Genomic DNA, 25,736 nt, shown 5'->3' with positions numbered 1-25,736 from the left:
AACAGAAATCCAAGCATTATTTCCCCAGTTTCAGCTTATCTGAACACTTTACAATTATTCTCTCACTGGAGTTGGATTTTCAAGCTTTGTTTCTTTTTACATAAAGCAATCTTCCACTGTGAAATAAGTAGGTGCTAGACATAACTGAACTGGTACCACTAATTGGTTGCAAGTACCAAGATAAGAAACTTCAGTTTGTTCAGCATACAGAGTTTATGTAAATTTACTTATACAACTTTAAATAATGAAAACAACTTACTGGCCTTGTCCTTTGGGAAGGTTAAGGACTTCATAAGCATCATCTATTGACATGGTAGGTGGCTTCTTCTCCACCTCCTTCTTCCAGGCTTCTAGTGTATCTTTCAACAGTTTAACCTAAATAATTACAATTCATTGTTTCATTTATGCTGACACCAGTACACATCATCTTTTTTAATAAAGTGCTGCTTTATTAATGAATCCTTATCACTCATCACCCTAAGTTTAAGGCCTAATCCTTTGAACTTCAGTAACTGTGCTTCCCCCTCCAGTCAATAAGTGATTAAGACTTTGCTTCACTACAGTGCTGTATTTTATTTAAGATAAGAGCACCTTAAGATTAAAAGGTTTACATAAAAGTCACATTAAAAGAGGGAGAATCACTTAAATTGTATGCAGTTCACATCACGATACTACAAAAACTGCAACAAAGCTGCATAAGTAAAGCTGCTTAGACAGATCTAGACCATAGACTTGTATCAAAAAAGATCTCATCAATTGAGGTAGTGTACTTATCAGTACACCAAGTTAGTTCAGTTTCTTGTCCAGTGGGGACAAGTAAGAACCTAGAAGTGATGATTTCCCCCACCCCAATCACTTGAGGTTCACTGAAACACTCTGAAGTTTCTTGGATGCTTTATTTTGCTTTTTTAGTAGTCACCACAGGGAGGATATACTTAACGTGCAGTGGCTATATGGCATGAAGACTATTCTGCTTCAAGATAAAGAAATGTTTAACATATTTGCTTATGAACTGAAAGTCAGGATCAGTTACTTGCAAACCTAGCATTTGATTCCCTTACATTTCATTACAAATCCCACTTTTAGGACTCTGAAAGACCAAGAACCAAATGAATCCTAAATACTTCTTACTTACTGGATCTTTAATTGGCCAGTCTGGAAATCTAAGTGTATCACAAAGATGCTTGAGGTAATAAATATTACAGAACAGCTCATTTTCCAGTTGTGGATAGTTGATAACTGGGATAGGACAGTATTGGTAGAGTGCTCTTGTATTGCTTTGAAGACGAGGGGTGAAGTCAGCAAGATGAGCAGCAATCTTCTCTATCATAAGACGCCTAAAAGTTAAAGTTTGATTTAACACTTGCCAAGCAGTCCTCAATCCTCAGTGACAATGATTTCTTCTGAAAAAGCTTTCCTTAGTAGTTTCCCACATTTCAGAAGGGATTCAGAACAGGATTCACATCCTACTCTGTTATAAAGCTATTTCAATGCCATGAAAATTAGTTTATTAAAAACAATGTCAAGTGACATTTTGCCTTCCTGCAACACCTCTTTACTTTTTGGGAGACCCTAAAAATGTATTGTAATATTAGAGGTATATCTCCTAGACAGGTGCTGATAATAAATGAGTAAAGTATAAAGCAGCCCACAAATAGTGAAAGTCTCCACTCATGAAAGGAACTTAAGTATGATAGAGGCAAATGTAAAGCATGTTGTCAGATGTTCAGGGAAATATTCCCCTTCCCTGCTGCCAATTCTGCTCCCCCTGTCCCTGTTACTTCTGATAGGAGCAGAGGGCAATGCAGGACATTGCCTTTGCAGAAGGCAAACAGAGAGAAGTAATGAAACCATGGAATCCAGGTATTTTCAGCTTTCTTTAGACATGTCAAAGACAAGACCTCTTCAGCAGGAGATATAGTTCAGATTTATTTGTCCCTCTGACAGAAAACAGTTACCTCATTTCATTGCTCCAAATTGCTTCTGGAGTGTCAAATTCTCCAAGGAATATCTCAGAAAATTTTTCTGGTTCATAGTTTTCTAAATAACACACCATTGCTTCAGGAAGAATATGTCCAAGTATACTTCTTTGAACTATATCTTGACCTTTTGTCTAGAGAAGAGATCACATTGTCATCTCAAAGGTAATCTGAATTCAGTCTTGCTAACCAACTAGAGATCTAAAAACCCCACCCACTTTTCCCTTATAGTTCTTAAATCCTAACTCTTGAGAACTTAGAGAAAGAACAAGCATCAAGTATTGCTAATACAACTACAGGTGGTCTGCAAAACTATTTGGAAACAGAGGTAGTTACTTTTGCAATCTACTCACTTCTTCAGACTTGAAAGCTTGTTTTGTATGTGTGTATTTCAAAAACCTAGAAAAGAAACAGCAGTTATTTTCTGTTTAATTGATACTTAAGGCACCTTTGAAAGATAAGCAGACCAACATAGCCCAGCTGGCAAGTCCCATTTACTTTGATATCAGAGTAACAGCAACAATTGAACGAATCTCTGTACAAAGTCCATCAAATCCTTGGGAACTCCCATGTTACAAATGTTGCCTTATGTTGATCATTTCAGTTTGGAAGTCTTGTTCCTGAAAGCTTGTTTTCTTCAGACACACACAAAAAAAGAAGCTGATAGAGACACAGACAACCTTTCCCTACAAACCTCTCCCTGCACCCTTAGATCATCATTGCAGGGATGAAACAAGATGATCATACACTAACTGCTGACAGTTGTGTTACACTAGAGTCATCATGTAAACATGCAATCATTTCCCAATGCATTTGCTATAGAAGAGACTTAACTGGAATTGTACAATAGCTTTTTATGAACTGTTGGATTTAGAGGAACAGTACTGGAATGAACTGCAATAGCCACGTGCACAAGCAGTGCATCTGTGTCAGGCAGTACAAGCTGACTTAACTGTTTCAGGCTTCAATACTAAACAGGGTACTAGATTTTTCCACTGCTTTTGATACCTGATTACTATCAAAAACTACATTAGCATATCAGTAGCCTATATTAGTACTCTTTAGCACCTATAATGATTTCTTCTTCTACATTAAACCGTGCCTAGTTGTACTATTAGAACTATATGATCAGACATGCTCTTGTTCCCTCCCTATCAGGGTCATAAGCAATTCACTTCAGTGACTGACTAGACCATGTGGAGGCAATTCTAGACCATGTTTGCTTGCAATCTCATGTTGGTTCTAGCAAGCCACACTCTGGAGCATTCAGAGCATGACTGGTCAAGAGGTATTTTTAGCTATTCTTTTTCCTCACCTTGCAATAGGAAGTACGTTGGAACCTGTGTACATCATGATAAAGAAGAATACTCCACTCAGATAAAAACGAGGTAACTGAGGGTTATCTTGCATGACATGAAAGAGCAATATAGCAACTTTTTCCACAAGGATAGGATCAAAAGTCAGTAATAGCTGAAATCAAACACAAGCATTTACATTAGCTGCTTGAGTAGTGCAAGTTACCCAGCCAAAATTGAAGTTTTAACTAATTCCGTATTGGGATAAGCCAGTAAACTTACAAGAATTTCAGTTAAAGAAACTTCAGCCCAAAAATAACAGGTTTGAATCACAGAATGTTTAAAGTTGGAAAGGACCTCTGGAGGTCATCTTGTCAACCCCCCCTGCTCAAAAGCAGGGTCACCTACAGCTGGTGGCTTTTCAGTATCTCCAAGAATGGAAATATTTATTAATATTGAAATTTGTAACAACACCCAGTGAAACAAACAACTGCTTGTCCAGAGATCTGCAGAACATTACAGATGTCATTTGATGTGTTCATCCCACTTAAAGTATTCACATAAGGAAGATGGTTGAGTAAGTCAAACTTGCTCATCCAGATACATTTTCAAAGAGTTGCTTACCTGAGTGATATGAGGAAGGCAAGTACTATCTGACAAAAGCCTTTTCACTCTAGGCAGAGGTCTTATAATTGCATTGTCTTGATCCCTAAAAAATAAAGCAGCACAACAGTAAGCACACATATGCCTTTTCTCTTTCAAGAATGAACAACTTCATTAAGCCATAAGTATCACGCTATTGAGATCATATTCAGTGTCTGGTTTCTTTTAACTTCAAAGTTTGTTGTTAGACTTGATAAGTGTGGCTTAATGTTACACATTAAAGCAGCTTTGTTTAAGTTAAACTAGAGCCTGCCTGCAAGAGTGAGACTACACTGCTATGCATTAGAAACACACATAGCTTGTGCATTCATTCTTGCAGTCCCTTTCACAGTATTAGTATTGTCTCATTTACAAACTCTGTTTGCCCACAGAATTAATTACTACTATGTAAAGAGGGTCTTTAATATAGTTCATTAATGTACTGCTTGGTTTTTAAGAAAAGCTTCCAGATAGAATTTATACATCTGCCAGAGAAAGTTAACCACTTCTGCTGAAAATTAGCATTTACCTGCTGGGAAAATATCCACACATTGTGATGAGCATGTTGAGTACAAGTGTGGCAAGGTCAGTCTCATTCAACACAGGCTGGCCACTGGCAAGCAAGCACCACTTGAGCTGAGGTATGACCTGTAATGGTCGCCAGCCATCCATACCTTGAGCCCAGCAACGTGTTTTTGAAGTCAGCTTTCCACTGTTCCATAGTTCCTGCATCTGTTGTGAGATTAGATATGAACTTAGTTGATTCAGCATTCAGAGCTACCTTTGCTCCTAAACATTCACACTCAAGACAAGCTTTTAACTGCTGTATGGCAGACTACTATAGTTACATGAAATTCCAACGTGTTTATAACTGTCAGGAAACATGAAGTAAAAGTTGACAGATTAACTGTAGCATAATTGAGGCATGGAGGGGTAGGCAGCCTTACCAAAAAGGCTGTGGTTCTTGGCACAACATCAAGTCTCTTATCTAGCTTTAATCCTTATTTAAAGAGTTATTTAGAGAATATCGTTTAGCACTGTTTACAGTTTGTTCTCTCACCATTTGAAACGCACCCAGTCACCAGGATGAAAATAATTTGTCAAGTTAGAGAGTCTGAAGCTGACAGATACCTCTTGAAAGCTGTAAGGACCACTCCTTTCTTTGTCAGCATTGCCAAAGTACCATTCTTTCTCACTCTCCCTCTTCATATCAGGTGCCGCCTCAATCACATTGCTCTAGAAGTTGATGTTAATAAGAATAGCTTTAACTTCAGTATAAATATCACAGAAAATGTGAAAAGGACGTTGATTTTTTTTTTTTTAAGAATTGTCCTTTTAGCAAAGCAATATATGAGTAGTAAGAAACGAAGGCCACATACCTGCAGAGGGACTGTAGCTCTGCTTGTGTGAAGATGTGCCAGAGTAAGCAGATCCACAAGGATTCTAATGCCATTTGAATCCATAAGGTCCTTCACATTTTTCTGTTAATGGATAAACTGAGTTAACACCAGCATTTTCTAGACAAGAGTTCTTACAAGTACTGAACAGTTTTATTCAAATAAGTGTCCATGAGAAAAGTCAAATCATTCTCTGAACTGACTAGAATGGCATAATCACCACAATATCTACACATTTTCTTCAGCTTTCTCACCAGTAACTACCACATCCCAGAAAGCTGTACCAAACATTGTTTTAAGACTTCCTCAAGACTTGAATTTTTGCTCAAGTTAACACTGAAAGACTAGTTCAGACCATTTTATACAGCTGAAAGACCAATAAACTACTGTTAAGTGTACATGTCCACCTTACCTTATTAAGGATCAGCTTGTTGAGAAACAGTATCAATCTGTCCCGCTCAAGCCTGTCAGTGCACTATTGCAATGGAAGATCACAAGTTAGTATTTGATAGCACATACTAGAAGTTGCCTTCAAAAGTCAATAGTTGCACTATTTACTTTTTCCATGCCCAGGATAAAACTGCTGATTATTACATGTCCAGTTTCATGCACAACTAATAAATGTAGTTTTCTGCCACTGAGGAGGCAAGGCCTTGTTGTCTTCCATCCCCTTTGTTGCTCTGGGTCTGACATTCAAACCCACTTTTCTGCTAAGTCTGTTGTTCTAAAGGTACAACATTTGATTCCCCAGTGAGCCAGTTAACAAGTACAACAGAAAAAGAGAATGCTTTCAGCCAGCAGACAGACTGGGTCTTTGATGTTACATCTCTGGTGAGACTATCAAAAGTCAAGACAAAATAACAAGACTGCATTGGTTCACTGTAAGTTTCACTTACAATAGCCATATCTAAAACCCATACTGACATTAGCAAAGAACCCTTTCTCCAGACTGCATGGAAATGTATTTTTGCAAGCTGTATCAGTTGTCAGACATACCTTAACAGACACTTGAAGGGCAAAGTAGATACCACTAAAAATCTAATCCATCATATGTGCCCATCTAAGGCTACCATTTCATTAGGTCTGGGGCTGTTGCTACTACTCTTGAAGTCAGTATTTCAAAATAATACAACATGGAACAAGGTTCTCCTCTTAAAAAGCTTTACGCTTCTGCATTTTTCAAAAGCAAGGACAAGATTAATATCACACAAAGTTCCTTCACACTATTTCTGTACAACCTGAAAACCTGTTGGCTAACAAAATGCAGATATAAAGATACTAGTTTGAAATACCTTTATGATCAGCAGGTTTTTTTAGTGAAACTTCAACGGAATCAAGGGGAGATACTAGGAACACTTGGTGACAGCATGGGGGTGAAAAGTATTCATGCTGCAGCTTCACATTCCGTAAAACCAAAACTCTGGTTTCACAGCAACTTGAAGGATGTGAACATATGTTGGACTAGCTGTATGTTAACTATTGTATCAAGTAATTTTAAATAATTCTTACCCTTTCCAACATCCCAACAATGTACTTGGTATCAGAAAATGGTCCTATTTCTTCATGACATCTTCCATAAACGATGGCCAATGCTTGCAGACACAAGCATTTCATATTAACTTTTGGGGTAAGCAAGAAGCGATGATAGAGTTCATTGAAGAATTCGTATCTAAGAAAGATGAGATTTTAGTGAAGAAAACAAAACAAAGACCTTGAGAATGAGATACTATCTTAATAATGTCTCACGATTTTTTGATTGCTCCACTTTCTTCAGTTTCATCTTCTTCCAGTAGCAATCTTAGATAATAATCCCCTATTTTTATTTCCTCAGAAAGGCACTCATATTTTACCTGTAACACAGAACAAGTTACTTAACAGTAAACACTGTTTCTCCTTCATTAAGTTTATTCTTGCACAACAAGACTGTACTTGCTTGCATCCATAAACTCAACAAGGTTAGCAACCCCTCCTACAGTCTGAGGAAGACTGAAATCTGCAAGTTTGCCATTAAAGAAACACACATCTACGAAATATGCCATAAGCTATTGTTCCTCCCCAGAACAAATGAAGTTTCCCATCTTACTGAAATTCCAGCTTCCAGCTTTTAAGTAACTTGTTTTCAATATCAGCTGGTTTTAACTAAACTTACAAAATACATTATGTATTCAGTGACTCAAGCTTTAGTAAGTAGTTATTCCATTGCAAGGTATTTCACTCGATGTTACTACAAATATGAAACAGAAGCATGATGTAATTACTAGTTATACTCGCTATTATGCTGGGTAATAAAAGCCTAGAGGCATCAGTAATACACACCAAGAAGCTGAAGTGACATTGCACAATGACAGCCATCATTAACTTCAGAGCAACTACATTACATTACATTTCACCAGATGCCTCAATGCTCAGTGGTTTTAAGCATTTGGCAAGCACCATATTTAGAGGTACCACATAAACATACCACAGAAGCTGCTCTGTACAGTGGGTTTTCTTATCTATAGTTTGCAGGCTACTGTCATGAGGCCACAAAGTTATCTACAGATTTGACCACAGCATGTGATACAAAGACATCCCACTAACTAGTACACTTCCAGAGCAACCTCAAGCCACTATCCCCCTTGGCAAAGTGACAGGTTCCACAGCTGGCAGAGAAGCCTTTGTCATCACTACATAGTTAGTTCAAATACTTACAGCATAGCCTGATAAAGTATTCATTTAAAATATTTAAAAGCAAATCTCTGAGACAGCAGCTGTTCAAAAGACAGTCTTACAGAAGCCCCCTGAAGCCAGTCCCAAAGCATCCTGGGCTGTAACTACAAGAACGGAGTGATACATTCCAGCAGCATAAGCCACATAAGAGAGCAAAGTGCAGGTGGGAAACCTGGATTACTAAGTTTCAGATCTGTACTTTTTATTCTGCCCCAGTTAGGACCTCTAAAGTACAGAGATAGAGTTGGGATAGCAGACACTGTGGTGCCCAGAAGTCCTGTGCCTGACCCATACCTGAAGAAAACTTTGAAAGCTAAATGCCCACGCAAGAAATGCCAGTCCAAACCCAAACTTAGCTATTTACTGCATCTAGGTAAGTAGTAATCTGTAGCTGTGTGATAGGGATAAGCTGCATACATAAAATAGTTCTTTCTCCTAAAGCATTAGCTTGATATCTTGCAATTCTTTGCTTTATCAGAATAGTCAACTGAGAACTCCTCAAATTTAGTCATTTCATTAGTAGTCCTCTGACTCAAATTTCAACTAGAAAACTGTACTGTGACAAGGACGGCATTGGGAATATCTAAGAATATCTTAGAGCTGAATCCAAGTGTGGCCTTGATTTGCTTTAGCATTACACATTAATTAAAACCGTGTGGAACCATAACAATACTGGAGATAAGAGTAGAGTACAGAAAGTGCCTACTAGCACATTACTTGAAAACATCTTGCAAGTTGTTTTGAGAAAGCCAAGTAGGACCATACCAATTGCTCTGCAGAAGCCTGAAAGGCTATTTTAACTTTAGGTATTGCTGTTCCTAGAATGTGGAAACAGTATCCTCTATAATTTACAGAGCAGTGTGGTTTTAGCCACATAACCTATTCAGGATTTGGCAACCCAGTATTTAACAGCCTTAGCATCACTGAAACATGATGGAAATAAAGACAAGGAACTTGCTATCAGGAAGAAGTGACTTGTGAAACTACCCAAAACAAGTCTGATGGAGCACATTCAAGAACAAGTACGACTTATCTTAATTTAACACCAACTTTTCTCTTTTCCTCTTAATGCAAGAATACATCAAGGGTTCTGATCAACGTTTCATCTCTACAGTGTCATTTGTCAGGCTGAAGAGGTTTCAGTTTTGCCAAATGACACTGAACAATTGTACCTGTTCACAGCCTCAAGCCTTAGCAGTTTATTCCATAACCCCAAAAGAATTCTAGCTTGCAGTAGGGACTGTCAACACAAGATTCACTCATGTAGTTATAGACAGAAAAGTGACATTTTAAGTAGACATATTTTACATATGTAGTTTCTCCTACGGTGGGTCTTTTACCTCAAACTCCTGATGGTTCCATGAGATAACATTAGCACTACCAAGTTCTCGGTCAATATTAAACGCTCTCATCTCAGACTCAAGAGTATCTCTCAGTTCTTCCCGTGTTTTGAAGTTCCAAATCAAGTTTGATCTAGAATGATCCTGAAGAAATCTAAGAAAGAAGTCACATAGTCTAAATCCCACAAAACATCATCTCAAAGGCAGACAAGACTTAGCTGGCAAGCTAGGGAAGATTAGCATTAGTGGACCTTAATTAGAAGGCACCAAGTAGTGGTCTCTAGTTTGTTAGAGTAATTATGGGTGTTCACTTGTATAGGGCTTTCATAGTCATGGACGTCAGCCTAAACTAAAGCATAGCTGTTGTCATCCCTTTTGGCTCAATTTGTTATCTGCATATAGTTGATGACCAGGAGATGCACAAGCTATTCGTTGTATCTGCCAGTAAGGGCTACAAGTGAACAATAACCCAGGGCAGCAAACGTGCACATACCAAGTGTATGTTTTAAAAAAAGTAGTTCATGCAGGAAAATAGAAGTTGATGTCTCAAGTGTTACAAGACAGTCAGTAGACATTCTTCAGCGGCAGTTACAAAACAGCCTTTGGATCCAGAGACTGGCTGAGAGCAGCACTTTAATAGTTCAAGTTCAGGAGCAGGCAAATTTTCCTTTCATGCAACACTTGTGCAGAATGGACTATTTTTGACCTTTAGAAACATTAAGCACTGAATCAAACAGTCAAGTTTATGGAATTTCCCCAATCTTGCTTTCATAGTTTGTTGTACAGTCAAGCTTTACTAGTCTATTTAACATAAAATCCCTAGCCAAAGTGAAATGATAATCTCTTTTTTCAGATACAGGCCCCTCTATTGTAAACTTTGACAGTTTTAAGAACTCACAGGTAATCAAGCTGTATTTAGGACCTGTGGCACTATTTGAAATCCCATATCCATGTGTTTTCCTTTTGCCTGCCTTAAGCTCATTTTTATTCCAATTCAAGTTAAAACATCTCGAGTAGCTTACAGGTTGATGCAAACACCACAATGCTTTTCAGTGCTACTTTGCTTAGCCTTCGACATCATGCAGATCTGCACCTGCAGTTTGTGGCTCACTCTTCCTTTTGATTCAAGGGAAAAGAGGATGTAGTTTGATGACATGTAAGAAGCTTTCCAAATTTCACCCTTTCCTAAACACAAGCGAAATCCTTAAGCATACCTTAGAATTTCATTTTTCGTAAGTTCCTGTTACAAAGCACTTGCACTGTTTCAAGGCAGGCAGAAATATGAATCAAGTCACAGCAACTCAGAAGATACTAACAAAAATATCCAGCCAGGTAGTAACTTGTATAAGAGAGTATTTTACCTGTAGTAGAAGAGATCCCAGTTTGCTTCTATTTTTATTCTTTGGCGTCGTTTCCTTAATATCACTGGCTTTTGAATAATGTTCTGCGAAAGAGCCAAATTTAATAAGTTAGTAGAAAAAGATACTCCCCATTTTCCCTTTTTAAAATAAGCTGGGGGTTTTTATTCCTTCAAAAGCCACACTAAGTTAAGTACCATTAATAAGGTCTCCTTTTCTAGCAAGTAGTAGCAACAGACTTTCACAAGTGTTATTTACACCAAGTTAAATCATGCCAGAGAACCTTTCAGCTGTTTAACAAGTCATTCATTCAGAAGCAAGTTAGCCCTGAGAAAGGCTTCATTCCCATCACCATAAGCACTCATCAGCTCCAAAGCTGATAGAAGGGAAAACCCAAAACAAGAATGCTTTGCTGTTGAAAGGAAATGACTAGAGCAAGTCACAGAAATAAGTCACAAACCCGACTTAGCCACTGAAAGGTTCCCTAGTTGGATCAAGCACAAAATCAGTGTTATACTTTACATGAGGTACCACATGCAAGCAGAAGTCTGAGCAACATAATCCACACAAGTGGCAGAGACATACAGACTCACCATATTGTTTCTGTCCTGATTGTGATGGAAAGTTGGAAGAAAAAGAAAAGGTACATTTAACAAGCCACAGCCACTGAAGTAATTCAAAGTGGTAATACCAAACTTGCTACTACCCTTTCCAAGCTACACTTGCATACATTTACTGCAAAATTAAACAGCTCAGAACTCCAGATAGAACCATGATTGTTTAAACTCAGCATCGAGACAAGATGTTTGAAGTGCAATTTGCTCTTCCACCACTGTTTTCCAGATTTCTCCATTAATACTTTGTTTTGAACCCAGTTCGCCATTTATTCCAGAAATATTACCTGTCAAAATTGTACACGACTGTCCACATCAAACTTCAGCTAGATTTTACCAAGTTAAGGCTTCCCTGAATTAAAGCTTATTGTTATGTTAAATCAAGCACAAAGACAGATATTTTCAACACTCTGCATTGTCCTTTTCATCCTTCCTTGCATATATAATAGCTTGTTTCACTTTCAGAACGCATAAAAACAAGCTTACTCAGGAGACTAAAGAAAGTTAAGGGAAACATCTCATGATTCAAGAAGTCTGTCATACAGAACATGACAATAAAATGAAAGGAAAAAGGAGACCAACGGTAAGAACTCAAGCAATGCTTGAGCTATCCTCTTATGAGATCAAAACAGTCACACTTTTTATGTATAGTCTTATGTTGCAATTTAAGCATTAAGATACCTATATTCAAGGTAATACTAAGCTTCTTCAAGCAGGTTCCATAACTGAAATACCACTACCATAAAGAATATCCATAGTTTAAACGCAGTTTAAAGCCATGTGGTTTTGCCACATTAAGGCATTTCCTATTCTCCTGTATAATTACCTTGGAAGACACACAAGCTGCAGTCCAGTGTGGTAAGTTTGGCTGAAGCAAGAAGCTAAACCTTAATATGTATGCTGAATGAATCCATTTGCCTGCTTTACAATTCTCCCTGGAACCCATTTCTAACCCAAGATGAAGATTAGTAAGAGGCAGAGAGTTTGCTAAAGGAAGGAGAGCTATGAAGTTTCTCACATTCCTACACTTCTGTTACTGTCAAGCTTCCCTCTGATTTCATGGAGTTGTAGGTGTTCCTTTCTACACTTAGTTAAGTTGCTGTAATGAAGAGCTTCAAATACTTTTACCTCTTTTTGAGCTATGCCCATTCTATCTCTCCAGTGCATCAAGACTAGATCCACCTTCTCTTTGGCAAATTTTTCAACTTCCTTCGCAGCTTTTCCAGCCAGTCTCTGCCACTCTGGCACTTTATTAAACTTGCCATACTGATCCTGCAGAATAAATCCTATTAGTTATTTGCAGTTGCAGGTCTGTCAACATGTTTGATGCAGGTCAATGCTACAGTCAAGGGTCTGTATTAGAAGAGTCACTAAGACTGTACATCTATATAATGGAGGAGGTAAGACAGCTACATTTACTTACAGTTGCAATTTTTAAGTTATCTCTAACATGCATCCTATCAGCATCTTTTTCAGGAACAGGATCAGCACTGTCAAGGTATGCCAGCAAACCTGGTGGCTAAAAATATTTAAAACCAGTGTAAGCACACACGTGGCTACTGGAACAGAAACCATCACATTAGGTAACAAGATAATTTCTTTAAATTACAGATTTCAAAACAGGATTTATATTCTACTCTAAAAGCAAAGAGGTACAGCTAAGCAGCTTCTTTGCTTTTATTAGTGAAATGCCACCATCCTCAACAGGACAATTCAATAGAGGCACTTCATTAGCTTCAGTACAGCAGAGGTCTTGCCTATATCCCATTTCTTAAATGAGCACTTAAGGAAGGTAAAGACTGCAGGAAGAAAAGAGTTGAACCCACAGCAATTGAGGGGGATGAATACAGTAACACCAGAATCTATCCATATCCTCTGATATAGATTGAATGTTGCATGTGACATTAGAGATGAGATAGTCTCATTTGACTAAGCCTTCCTGAAGATAGTGACTAAGATCAAGACAGTTAGCTCTGCCAGAAATGAAGGAATTGCTATCTTGAATTTAAAAGTTGCTATTTTTCCAGATTTAGTAATTCCTTACAACACAATTCTTTGAACTAGTTTCACTGAAGTAACCTAAGCAAGAACCTTTCAGGAGGCTGCAAGGGTGAAAGAACATGGAAAGTATTAGCTAATATATAAATTTAGCTACATTATTAGCAAATAAATTTGGACAGGTATGCAAGCACAGACAGAACTCTTGCCTTAATTTTTAACTGGAACTAAGTATTAGAGACTATGTTTACTATGTCTCCTACATCTTTATCCTTTTAATAAAGAAAAAGAAGTCAGACACCTTATTTTTAAGCTGTGTATTATACACCATTTTAGAAGTGGCAGGAAAGTAACAGAATACTTCAAGAATCTGAGATGTTTTGTACTAGCCACCAATATCCTTCAAATAGCAGATGCCAGACTGACCCCCCAGGCTAGATTTCCCCCCTGGAGGGGAAAAGGGATAGGTTTACTATATAGACTATCCCAAGTTTTCTAACACTACAGGCTCTCAGATTTTATTCTTTCCCTACTCCGTATCCCATTTTTACTCACCAAGATGCGTTTCAACAAGTTCATAGCAGTTTTGTTCTCAGCTGTCCAGAGGCCAACCAAATGTCTACTTAACTGCCTGAAAAAGCCATCGAAATAACACACTGCAAAGTCGTATTTTAAACAGATTTTTAAACCACTAAACTGATACCCTCACCATGCTGGTGAAATGAAGATGAGCAAGAGCTTCATGCTCTTGAGTGAGTAAGAGCACAAAGCATTATATTGTTCCAGTTCAAGTATATACTTGGCATGCTTTAAAGTGTGGCCTTTAAGAAGCTCCAGTGAAGTTAGTGGAACAGTAGCAGCACATGCTTTTTAATCTAGACCTCAAAAGAACACTTGAGCAATAGAGCAGAAACTAAACATCTAATGACTAAGTGTAAGTTTATCCAGTCAATCTTACATTACAGTTAAGAGTCTAGAAACCATCAAGAACTGTTAACTGCTCCACTTGAAGCTCTTAATACCAGTTATTGGCTAGGAAAGCCTTTCTGGGAGCCTGTCTTCTATGCCAAGTTTCACTTTCTGCCAACATTTGTCACCAGGGTTCTACTGCACTGAACTGAAGTGTCACTTACAATCAAGTCATTAGTAGCTGCAATCAGAACTAATGGGACAGACGGTTTCATACTAGCTCTCTCCTGAATGACATACAGTGGCAACAAGTTCCACTTGTCACTACATTGCTTAGCAACTCTTTAGGTGCTTCAGGACCATGCAAGTTAAAGCTTCTATAATATTGTATTTGGGTGGAAGTAATTGAATTATCACTCATCTTCCTCAGCATGCCCTCAGGCCCAGTTTCACAAGTTCTTCTGACTGCTGAATTCATGGAATGATTTCTATATAAGGAGACTTCTCTCTGACAGGATGGGTGACCCTAACTGCATGCAAGATGTCTGAGGTGTGCACACCAGGATTTATACAGCTGTATAATAAAATTAAACCTTCTTACAAGTTCCAGACATTCTACTTGCCTTTTCTTTCCCTGAATGTTTTCAGAACAAAAAAAAAATCAAAACTTGAGCCTTTAATGAGTAACCAATCCAAGTGCCATTTTGGCAAAAAAATAATCAAAGGTTCATTAAGTGGCTACAGTCTCAGCTGAAGCTTGCTCTGCTTAAACATACCAGCTGCCGAAGAAAACATTCTCCTAAAGAACTGCAAGTTTTCTTCCCTGACCTCCCAATATTTCTAGTGTTAGCTAAGCCATTAGACTTTTTAAACATAATATATCAAGTGAGACTGACATACCTATTTGTAAGCATCCTCTGATCTGTGCTTATCGTAAACATTGCAGTGTGCAAGTGACGAGGTAAGGCACCTTCACTGAGGGCAAGATCTTGCATTTTGGTAGCAATCTCTTTGTCTCCTTCCTTTGGAAACAGGGCAAGATGATTACTAAAGAATCTTAGTTAAGCTGCTTTTATCTTAGTCTACAGTTCTAAGGCCTTCTTGACCATCAATTATGTCAACTAATATCCAAAAGCCAGAAGCTATAGTATGATGGGCTTTAAGTGCAAGTTCTCAACAGCAACTGATCAAAGTTCTAGTAAAGCCACAGACCAGATTAATTGGTAGTTATATCCATAAGGACAGTAACTGGATAGGAAAAGATGCATGTCTCCCATCATAGGTCAGGAGGCTGGTAGTACATTTACAAGTACCATTTCCACACTGCAATTGCAAATTAGGGTTAAACAAAGAATGACAACTACAAGTAATTGCTTGATGCTTGACTTCGGTCAGCAGCAACCATTTAAGAATAACTGGTGCTGTTCAGTTTAGATAGCCATATGGATGAGACTGTCACTCAGTCAAGATACGTTACAATGAATAGTGAAGAAAAAGCTTTTGCTGCATTTTTACTTCCCCATGTCCCACTATAGTTCAAATGATAGTTGTAATGAACACCATAGCAACTTTTAGCTAATGTTATCAGGTATATCAGTGGAAACTTGCAGGTCTATACAACCTCTATTTCAAGTGTTCATTCACTTCCTTTCCAAGAAAGTACTAGATGCATTTCAGATGCATAAGCCATTGTGATATGATGAAGCACTAACTTAAGCCCTGAATTTCAACACAGGAAGTGTTGATAGTCAGTTCACAAGGTCACCCTGCAACAATCATGAGCAGCCCTTGAGAAGTATGGACTTGGTCCATACATCATGTAGTATGGAAACTAACAAAGCCAAATCAACCTTTGTTGAAGCAGAAAGAGCAAGAGCAGAGGCTGACATCACTAGTCTGCTCTGGGACACTACTGCCTGCTAATCCCAGCCCACTCCATCTGGAAATGTATCCCAGGAAATATGGCCTCTCCTCCTTGAGAGGCTCTTTTAAACATGCAGAAGCCTGGTGGCTCTGAGGTATGTGACTGAGCTACATACAACATTAACAGCCAAATCTTGACTGCAGTATGAAACATGCAAGGCACTACCTACTGTCTCAACTCACATGCCCTCCCAACCCCCAAGTGTAAGAGATAAAGCAAGTTGCTATGTTAAACCACTCACAATTAAGCAGGTGTCCTGTTCCTCACCTTCCCCCTTCCCACCATCCCCACCACCACCACCACGAGAAGCTAATATAACAAACTTCTATTGGCAAGCAATTGCACTTCCGAAATAGACTACATATTTAGTATGCTATCCCAGGTAACACTAATAAAAATCTCACCTCTATTATGGCCTTCATTACCAAACCTGCTCCTTTCACAATTGCCATGGAAGGATGCTAAAATAGAACATTGACAAAATTATCCAAGTGCAAAATTTGAAGATTAGATCATCTGATTCAGTTTCCTTAACTCATCTACGTGGCTGTTTTACCTCCAGTTCTGGGCAAAAATTATTATTTCAGTTTTGTGAAAGCTAGCCCCAGAAGAGTTCCTACCTTACACCTTTAAACAAGAATCTCATGTAAGTATCAGATGGACTTCTTAGCACTGAACAGCAGTATATACCAGAGAAGCTGGAATAATGCTGGGGAAACTGACACAAAAGAGCATACTGGTTTTACAGAAATAATTGACATTTTAGCTAAAAATCATAGAGTTCTTACAGGTTTACTACTCAATAGGATGTTACTCTTGTTTTGTAACTCTTTTAAAAACTCTCGTTTGCTGAGAGAAACAAAAAAGTGGCAGATTCTCCAAAGAGAAGATCTGTGCATCTGCTGAATCTAGCTTAATACTTAACTGGTATTTTAAAGTATTTCTAGAAACAAATCTTAGGCAGTCTATTCCACAATGATTCGCATATCATTCACTATAGAATAACCACCTCAATCTGGTATCTGAAGATAAAGCAATAGATCACTAAAAAAACTCACCAAGGTAGAAAAGGTTTAGGCACATTAACCAGCTGAACAGTAGACAAATTTGTCTTTCAGGAGAACAAGAAAAAGTTCATGTTCACTGACTACCTAAAGCTTCCAATAACAACAATAAATTACAAAATCTTACCTGAAAGAGCTTAAATAGTGTTCTTCCATTAGATGCCACCATTTCCAACAACATGTCAAACTGCTGCCCCTCAGTAGTTTCACTATATGGAGCACATAGGGCAAATGTCAGGAAGTCCAGAAGCGAACTAATTACTAGGGCACCTGTCCCATGATCCTGAAATTAGGAAGACAGGTATGTAATACAGATACAGTGCTTCTCCCCTGCCCAAGAGTATTCATGCAAGTTTTACTCAGTACTCATGATGCTGAAAGTGCTCTTCCCTGTCATACCATGAAACAGTCTGCAAATAAAAATTACAAGTTTAAAATATGCCACTACTCTGAGTATGGCAATAGTCTAGTAAAGTATTGGCTCCCCGACCATATCAGACACTCATGACCTCATATACTGGTGTGCTGCAAGTTCTTCTATTTTTAATCCCATAAGTACCAGTGTACAATATCCTTTTAGTTAAAAGGAACACCCAGTTTCTGTATTAAACATGCAAACATTTGTTCCATGATTCTTCAGTATAGACAGCTAACGTTCTAACCTGTCAAGATCCAAGCCTATTTAGAACAAGCTTCAGTGCCAGACATAGCTATATTTTCTGCACTTCAGTTGCAGGTACAAATATATTCAAAGATATATCCAAGTACAACAGAAGTGTTTTCATAGCAATTAGGAAAGGCACTTGAAGCTATGTGTCTTCAAAATTTGACTTACCACATGGGAATTGAATTTCTCTAGTAGATTTTCTAGAAACTTCTTTGAAGAAAGAAGGGAAGCTTTGTTCAACTGCTCCTGCCTCAAGTCGTAGTCATCATGCATTGGCTATAAAAAAAGTATTCACTATGCAGTCACATTTCAACTCTCAGTTCTTAACAGCTGTAATTCAAAAGCCACACTCTGAACCCATAAAAAGCACATCCTACTTCAAGTTCAGCAGGAAATCACTGTACAACAAGTTATTTCATGTTTGAGCACACTGCAAGTTGAAGGGCAGTCCCTATTTCTACACCTTTCAGTAGACTGAAGTTCACACATTAAGTGAAAGAATCTGCAATTTAGTACTTACACACATAAGAGCACAAAGCATGTCAATAGAGGCATGGGTTACTCCATCGTTGTTTCTTTTGAGGGCTTTCACAACCTTTACTCCTAATCGTTCTCGAAATCTTTTGAAAGGAAAGCAGAAACCACCAAGATTAGAGAGGAAATAGAAATCTTAGTTTTAAGATGAGTCCAACTGGGGACCAAAAGCGGCCTGCTCCCATTGCATTTGGCAAGCCAGTACCTTGATGTTTACATAAATTTGAGATTCATTGGTAAGAAAACATTAACATTGACTTCACTGTTAACAATATGCCAAGAACACATTCACCAAAACAAAGACATATTTCTTTAGTTACAGGATAGGGATAGTACAGGACAATATTCACAGAGAAATAGAACTTTACAAAGGTCTCAGACTAAGTATGTATGTTACTCTTCACATCATTCAGCTGCCCCATAGTCCAGAGTCAGAAATAGTCCAAAGAATTTTTCATTTTAAGAACATCAGGCAGTTTTTCTGCTTCCTTATGTTATCCAATTAAGACACAGACTCCAAGCAGCCTGTATGTACTGTAGGAGTACAAATCAACTTCCTAACATCACATTTTATCTCGTGTTGAACTGAAGATAGCAATGACATCAACATACTTTAAGAATGAAGAATTGCCTACTTCAAGGACAGATGAAGGTGCATTTTAGAAGTTTTTCCACTGGGAAAATCACTAAACCATATTTGACTCAAGGCAGAGAGCATTTAGCAAAGGAAGAATCAGCTTTACATACTAATGATCATTTGGGATGCTCAGTTTGTTAGAGCCTGATGACAGCCTCATACTACTGGAAGTAATCATGTACAGAGTCTTCCAGTCTTTCAGAAGTGAGGCTTAACTCCAATTCTCAGTTTTAAAGATAAGACACCATCAAAAGCTCAAGAACTGTTTTCACCTACTACTTCCAAACTTGAAGAGACTTCTCACTTACTTTGGAAGCTGAGTAAAGGCAAGAAATCCTGCTTTTGAAGCCACTAGTCGTCTTACTGCTTGGAATTGGCTTTCGAGCTCTGCATTAGATGCTGCAATATCTCCCTCCTGAGAGAGCAATGCTGTTATGGCATTATTAATGAGTTTCTCCTTGTTTTCTGAGAACAGACCCTGGTTAAGAAATAACAATTATCTTTATGCATTAACAACATCTTAAGAGGATGGGCAGAGGACTTATTCTTACATCTTGTGTAACTGCATGTAGTACCCCACTATAGGAAATGTTAGCATTGAACCTGAACACAGCATCTGCAAAGTTGCCATCTGGAAGAAAACATAACAAAAGTTAAGTGCACAGTGCCTGACTAAGTATCTGTATGCTTTAAAAAACACTATAAAACCATGTAGTAAGCATTAGCTTACTTGGAGGAGCCGCCAAAAACCTCAGATGAAGGCTCTCTACTTCTTCATCTACAGGCATACTGAGTAATCCCCAACGCTGGCCTTTGTGTGTAGAGGTCATTTTCACACAGACATCTCTGTTACCAGAAGCTCTCACTCCATCCAACAAGCTAGCCAGGAGAGAATCTCTGGGTTGGGAGAAAGACAGACAAATAAAATTTAGATCAGAAAAGTGATGCCAAAGAACCAAGTTAAGAAAAACAGGCAAAAAAAAAAGAATCAAGCACAGAATGAGAGGCAGCAATCATTGGAATCTCTTACTAACACTGGTGCTATCAGCTACACCTCTGGAAGAAGTCACCAACTTTCAAGTGTTCCTTTATGAACTGTAAGAACAGAGCTGTCTTTCACCCAGTATAGCCAGCTGCAGCCTTTCACTAAAGGGATCAACTCTAGATTATCTGTTAATAAGGTACACATGATGTGAGCCAATTCATCCCTGTGCTTTTTGCAAAACCTCACTTAGGATTAGACTGCATTACAACTGCAAGCACACTCAGGGACTGTTCTGTTGGTTGTTTTAAATAGAATCAACTAAGACCATCTCAAGCAGACAGCTCAAGGAGTTTACAGCCTTCCTTTCCATATCACTTAAAGTATGCTTTCTTTCCTTGTCTCAGATATGCTGCTTAATCAAGTACAACATACAGAGAACAACATTGCTTGGAAGAAACAGGCTGTGTCTAACTGTCCAATACCCTTACATGTTCATCAGAAAACTTCTGGACAGATTTCCTTGAAGATCCTGTAACAAATCTTGATTTGTATGTGGCAGACCACTAGAATAACAAGGCTTTGAGTTAACACTTCCAAGGGTCAGAGGTTCTGGAAGCTGAGAAACTAGAAGCACTACAATGGCAACTTTCATTTGAATTTATAACCCACAGGAGTTCCAGTTACCTTTCTGTTGAAGAGTATTTCCGAATTTGTCCTTTGATAAATTCAATGATAAAAAGCTGGGGGTTTTCACAGTCACATACTATTGCAAATACCTAAAAACAAGAGGTAAGGGTCACATTCATGAAGCAGTGTTATTTATCTACTCTACAAATTAAGGCCATCTTATGTAGACTATCAAATTCCTACTATTACAATCTTGTAGAGCACCTATTTGAAGAAGTGGTACTGAGAAAGGTTTCCTCTTACCTCGCCTAAAGGTTTCAAAGTTGCTATGTTATATGTAGCCGGATCCCGCTCAACTAAGCAAGCTTCTGTAAGAGCTAGTACTCTTTTCACAGGTTCCTTGAAAAAACAAAGGCATGTTAGGAAAGAATTCTTAGCACTTAAGAGGAACCAAGTAAGTTCAGTTTGATACCCTTACCAAGTGTCTAGGTGTTATTTTTTGGACAACAAACTCTGCTAAAGATGTTACAGATTCATCATTGCTGTACTTTCCAAAGCGCAGATTCAAGTATTGCTCAAATTCTAGGGACTCTTTCCTTATCCGCAGGGAGATACCTATGAAGTTGCCAGCATGTTCTATTGCACTTTTGATAATTTCCTCCCTCTGCTCAGATGCAAACAGGTGCTGCAAATTTTGACAAGAAAAAGAACAGGTGAAAAATACGGAATAGCTCAAGAAATCAGTTCCATAAATAATCCTCCACTATATACCTAACAGTAGAGAATCTTCCCAGCAGCTGGGCTTGCCTTTGCTGAGTGCAAGGTATAAAGAGAAGCAGTATTTATTACACAAGAGATCCACTATTAAGTTCACATTTGCCTTTCAAAAAAAAAACCTATAGCAGCTATTCCTAAAGGATACTCTGCTACATATTAGCATGCCATTAAATAAAGGTCTGCATGACCTGCCTGTCCATCCTTGGCAACAGATCCTGACAGCCTGGTAGGAGTGAAGAGCCAGAAAACCACAATGGTTGCCCCAGCTGTTATCTGTAAGGGCTGCTACCCAGCCTTGCTAGGCAAGGTTAGGGCAGCTCTAGAGAATCAATTATATATTGCTAGTTTTATGCCAGAGAAAAGCATGCTGCAGTACAAAAGACATGAAAACCCTGATCTAGAAAACAGACTCCTACTTTCTTAGTAGTGACTGAGGTAGCTATATTTACATTAATAACCATGAATTAATTCCTATAGATTCATTTCAGCTGCTTGCAGTATAGGAGACAGAAACCCTTTTAAGACTGTGACACCAACATTACACTGCAGTATTTCCCAAGCAAAGCTGCTGAATATCAGATCACAGGCCTAAAAAAGCATCACCACTGACAGATCTATTTCTGAATAGAATCCCTCCATCAGTTAGGTAGATTAGTAATACTTCTGTCACTTCTGTAACTTTGAGAAGTGTCAGGAAACTCCATGTCCATACTGCATTCATATTCATTATCCAAATATAAATAACAGGATAACTTATGCTCTTTAGTTTTTAAACATACAATAAGCAAAAAAACCCCAAACATTGTTCTCAAATGTTTTAACTAACTTCCTGTGGAAAAGAGGTTTTAAAATCTGTCCACAAGCCTTGAGGCTCTACAGCTGGGTCCCAAAGACGCACATACTTGTATGGTCAAATTATGTTGAAGCTTCATTGTTAAATATGCAGCTATAAATATCCTAAGCACCATACCAAGATGTTTTGTTTTAGTACTCACCAATCTACTAAATCCTCCATAGAGGATACAGAAGCCTCCCTGATAGCCAGCAATATCGACAAAACCTTCAATGTTTCTGTAGTCATAGGAGCACAGGACTTTATTTGTTGCAGGATCAATTTGGTCAATACCTCCAGGAGTCACTTCCAGAATCACAGGTTTCCTTGTATCACTCCAGTGATGTTTATAGCAGTTATACCTCTGCAGAGAAAGCTACTATTAGACATCTACACACACACTCCTTTACTACACAGCAATACTCTTCCAAATCTAGTAAGCAGCATGGGTGTAAAGATCAAAAAAATTATATCATTTCCCCTAATGCTCTTATTTAAGAACACTATTAATCAAAGGAAAGTAGCTGTCAACTCACAAGGAAGTTGCAGCTTAAACAACACATTTTGAAGAGAACAACAATCCCAAAACAGCCACTCCAAAAGGGAGTTTCTCTTGCTGCAGAAGGTGGTCTACTCAAGCTATGTACACTGTGGTTAGACAAGGAAACAGCTATTGCACCAGATGATGTTATTCAGCTAATCAAGACTAAATTAAGGTAAACTTAACATTATAGTGCAAATTTTTCATCTTCTGGTGTCATATTCCATTACAAATACAGGCTTATTGAAACCAGCAGAAGTTAGAGGTCTGTTCTAAACTACAGTAAAACAAAGGGGGGCCCCATATTCCAGCAGTGTTACTACACTCATCACTGAAAATTTATTCTATGCAATGCTTTAAGTTACTTTTAAGTGCTATCTTCTGTGACCAGAAGACATAAAACCAAATATAAAGTCCAGGTCTGTATACTGCCTTGCTTATTACTATACTAGCAAGTTCATTAAATGGCAATCTTGTCTTTAATCTGACCTACAGAAATCCTCCTAGGAAACAATGTTCCCACATCAAGCATTCAGGATGTTATGCAGAAAACTATTTAGAGTTAGAAAGTGCTGGAAGTAGTAAACATTTGAATAATGAATCAAAGCTTTGTTTTTCTCCTTCCTTCTCTCCAGATAAGAACTCCACATGGCAAAGCTCTTCACTTCAGCAGTAACATTCAAAGTCTTTAAGTGTACCTCCATAAGGCTCAGGCCAACTGAAGAGAACTCAAGCCTTCTACTGTTGAAAAGGTTCCCATTGCTTTTGAACAAACTCTTAATTTTCTCCTCCCAAAGCAAGTCTTCAGATCCAAATTTACAAAAGCTATTTTAGGTAGTGCATATAGCACAAGCGTAACACAAAGTAGAAGTTTAAGTCTTTAGACCATTTCATTAAACTGCATATGATCCAGACAAGCCAGACACTTACCCGTCCTGTGATTTTTCCTTCTGAGAAGTCTGTCCTGAATCTCTGTTTTTAAAAAAGTTAACCATAAATGAATGTAAATGATAGCCAATCTATCCAGAAAGTCTACATTTAAGATGACCCTGATTTAAGGGACTCAAACTAAGCCTCTTTAAGGCTCACCATTACACTGCAGTTTAATATATTCAGTATTTGTAGCTTTACTTGCTATTTAAGAATCATGCACTACTTGCTACAACTGACACTAGACCAAGTTCATTAACATAACAGCTCAAAAGACAACTTGCTTTCCTACTTTTTATGTAAGGAAAGAAAGCATAGTAAGCTACAACAAATGGTAATGATAACCAAGTACTTACTGCTTGCTTGAAGAAAAAAAAAAATCTTACCAGTGCCTCTGTAAGGAGTTCAGTTCTGTGCTCTGTGGAAAACTTAAGAGTTTCAGACTTTTTTCCACTGCCTTTGCGAAAAGTGAGACTAAATTCTGTTCCTTGTCCTTTTCCAACAGGAGAAATACTACAGATATCTCCATAAGGCCACTAGACAATTGAAAGTAATTAGGTTATACTGTTAGTAACTTCAAGCTACATCTCCTCCACTCAAAAAACCTTAGCACCTATAAGTGAGTTGCTGTAACAAGACAATAACTAGCATGCTCCATGAAAGCTTTAGCTTGAGCTTCCTATTTGATACTCTGCAAAGTAAGTGTCCTGACTCCCTTTAGGCACACAGCCTTACAGTGATCAAACTTATCCCAGTTCATTCAGAACAGCACACCCAAAAGCAAACTACTACTTATTGGCCAATAAAGACAAATTGCCTAAAAGTACAGAAACCACTGGATATTTGTAGAGTTAGTGAAGGCAACAACAGTTTTCCATTATGTGTGCTTTCGTAGCAGCTGCCATATCCTTCTGGTTTTGCTGAGATCTTGTCAGACTAGATAGTTTCTGAAGACTGAATGCCACTCCAGATGGCATCAATGTGGATGGTGAACCCAAGTCAGAAATCAACTTCAAAAATGATAGTTACCTGATTTGTAACTTCTAGCGTATTGGGATTGTATGTGGTGATGGCATGGGTTCCAACTGAAAAGACTCGCTTATACCTAGAATACACAAGTGTTAGTTTCTCCAGAAGTCACAGAAAAACCCTTTTGAACTGCAAAAATTATGTTAAGCTATATACAAGACATTGTTAGGAAATAAATATGGAATTTTCTGTTAGTTTGCAGCTTACCCTTACAATATGTTAAGCTTCTCTGTTCTACGCATCCATAAAGGGGACATACAAGTTAAGTACCACTAAATATATTTCCTTATGCATATCTTTTCCTAAGTTACTGGCTAAGTCAGGACCAAAGACTCTTGGAACGTGCACTGGAAGGTACTACCAGACAAGAAAAAATTCTAAAAGAACTGAAAAACACAGATAGGAAAAAAGATATTCCTGCAATACTCTAAAGCATCTGTCTGAAGCTCTCTCAGACAACAGTTGTAACATGAAATAACCCAATTTACACACCTGGTCACGACACTGTAACAAGTTAAAGTGTTACTACGGCCAAGCCTAATTTTCTTCACCATGAGGAAAACTAAAACTAAGACTTACTAAGCTCAGAAAGACTCAGATCACTGAAGTTGTAGTTCAATATGCAGCTAGTCATTGTATATCAGTATCACAGATATGTTAACTGCCATAGTGCTTAAAGAACAGCTGTAGCAAGGTAGCTTGCATTTCAGGCATATCAGAAACAAGCAGCAGTGAGCTAAAGCTAAAAAAATTTAGATGCATCAAGTGCAAAATGGAAGCCTTACCATGGTTTCATTTCCTAGACAATCTTCACAGCATACTCTGAACCAACTCTTTATATAGAGACTATTTACATGTTTCTGAATCAGAAAGTTTTGCAACTGTCCTGGTTTCAGCTGGGACAGTTAATTTTCTTCCTAGTAGCTGGGACAGCACTATGTTTTGGGT

The 25,736-nt window shown here is 38.1% G+C and overlaps 1 protein-coding gene across 2 annotated transcripts in view; it reads right to left on the bottom strand.

Moving 5' to 3' along the window:
- DNAJC13 (DnaJ (Hsp40) homolog, subfamily C, member 13) overlaps window positions 1-25,736 on the bottom strand; it is a 58,434-nt gene that overhangs the window by 21,508 nt on the left and 11,190 nt on the right. Inside the window, exons 3-35 of one of the 2 annotated variants that reach the window (XM_010562025.1) lie at window positions 24,789-24,864; window positions 24,146-24,295; window positions 23,760-23,801; window positions 22,452-22,652; window positions 21,158-21,364; window positions 20,983-21,078; window positions 20,737-20,828; window positions 19,798-19,964; window positions 19,619-19,698; window positions 19,376-19,545; window positions 18,417-18,516; window positions 18,065-18,172; window positions 17,357-17,512; window positions 16,570-16,626; window positions 15,142-15,263; window positions 13,888-13,963; window positions 12,758-12,853; window positions 12,463-12,606; window positions 11,314-11,328; window positions 10,724-10,806; window positions 9,363-9,516; window positions 7,060-7,163; window positions 6,823-6,982; window positions 5,726-5,788; window positions 5,296-5,397; window positions 5,048-5,152; window positions 4,446-4,648; window positions 3,899-3,983; window positions 3,295-3,449; window positions 2,333-2,378; window positions 1,959-2,113; window positions 1,136-1,337; window positions 260-375 (exon numbers count right to left, since the gene is read on the bottom strand). In XM_010562025.1, coding sequence (XP_010560327.1) covers window positions 260-375; window positions 1,136-1,337; window positions 1,959-2,113; window positions 2,333-2,378; window positions 3,295-3,449; window positions 3,899-3,983; window positions 4,446-4,648; window positions 5,048-5,152; window positions 5,296-5,397; window positions 5,726-5,788; window positions 6,823-6,982; window positions 7,060-7,163; window positions 9,363-9,516; window positions 10,724-10,806; window positions 11,314-11,328; window positions 12,463-12,606; window positions 12,758-12,853; window positions 13,888-13,963; window positions 15,142-15,263; window positions 16,570-16,626; window positions 17,357-17,512; window positions 18,065-18,172; window positions 18,417-18,516; window positions 19,376-19,545; window positions 19,619-19,698; window positions 19,798-19,964; window positions 20,737-20,828; window positions 20,983-21,078; window positions 21,158-21,364; window positions 22,452-22,652; window positions 23,760-23,801; window positions 24,146-24,295; window positions 24,789-24,864 — 3,888 coding nt within the window. The remainder of the gene's footprint in view (window positions 1-259; window positions 376-1,135; window positions 1,338-1,958; window positions 2,114-2,332; window positions 2,379-3,294; window positions 3,450-3,898; window positions 3,984-4,445; window positions 4,649-5,047; window positions 5,153-5,295; window positions 5,398-5,725; window positions 5,789-6,822; window positions 6,983-7,059; window positions 7,164-9,362; window positions 9,517-10,723; window positions 10,807-11,313; window positions 11,329-12,462; window positions 12,607-12,757; window positions 12,854-13,887; window positions 13,964-15,141; window positions 15,264-16,569; window positions 16,627-17,356; window positions 17,513-18,064; window positions 18,173-18,416; window positions 18,517-19,375; window positions 19,546-19,618; window positions 19,699-19,797; window positions 19,965-20,736; window positions 20,829-20,982; window positions 21,079-21,157; window positions 21,365-22,451; window positions 22,653-23,759; window positions 23,802-24,145; window positions 24,296-24,788; window positions 24,865-25,736) is intronic. The other variant, XM_010562026.1, reaches the window with a different exon arrangement.

This window comes from Haliaeetus leucocephalus, unplaced genomic scaffold (genome assembly GCF_000737465.1).
Source record: "Haliaeetus leucocephalus isolate CR32 unplaced genomic scaffold, Haliaeetus_leucocephalus-4.0 Scaffold153, whole genome shotgun sequence".
Lineage (NCBI taxonomy): Eukaryota > Metazoa > Chordata > Aves > Accipitriformes > Accipitridae > Haliaeetus > Haliaeetus leucocephalus.
Note: the sequence above shows the minus strand (reverse complement) of the source record. Positions and strands in the feature narration are given on the sequence as shown.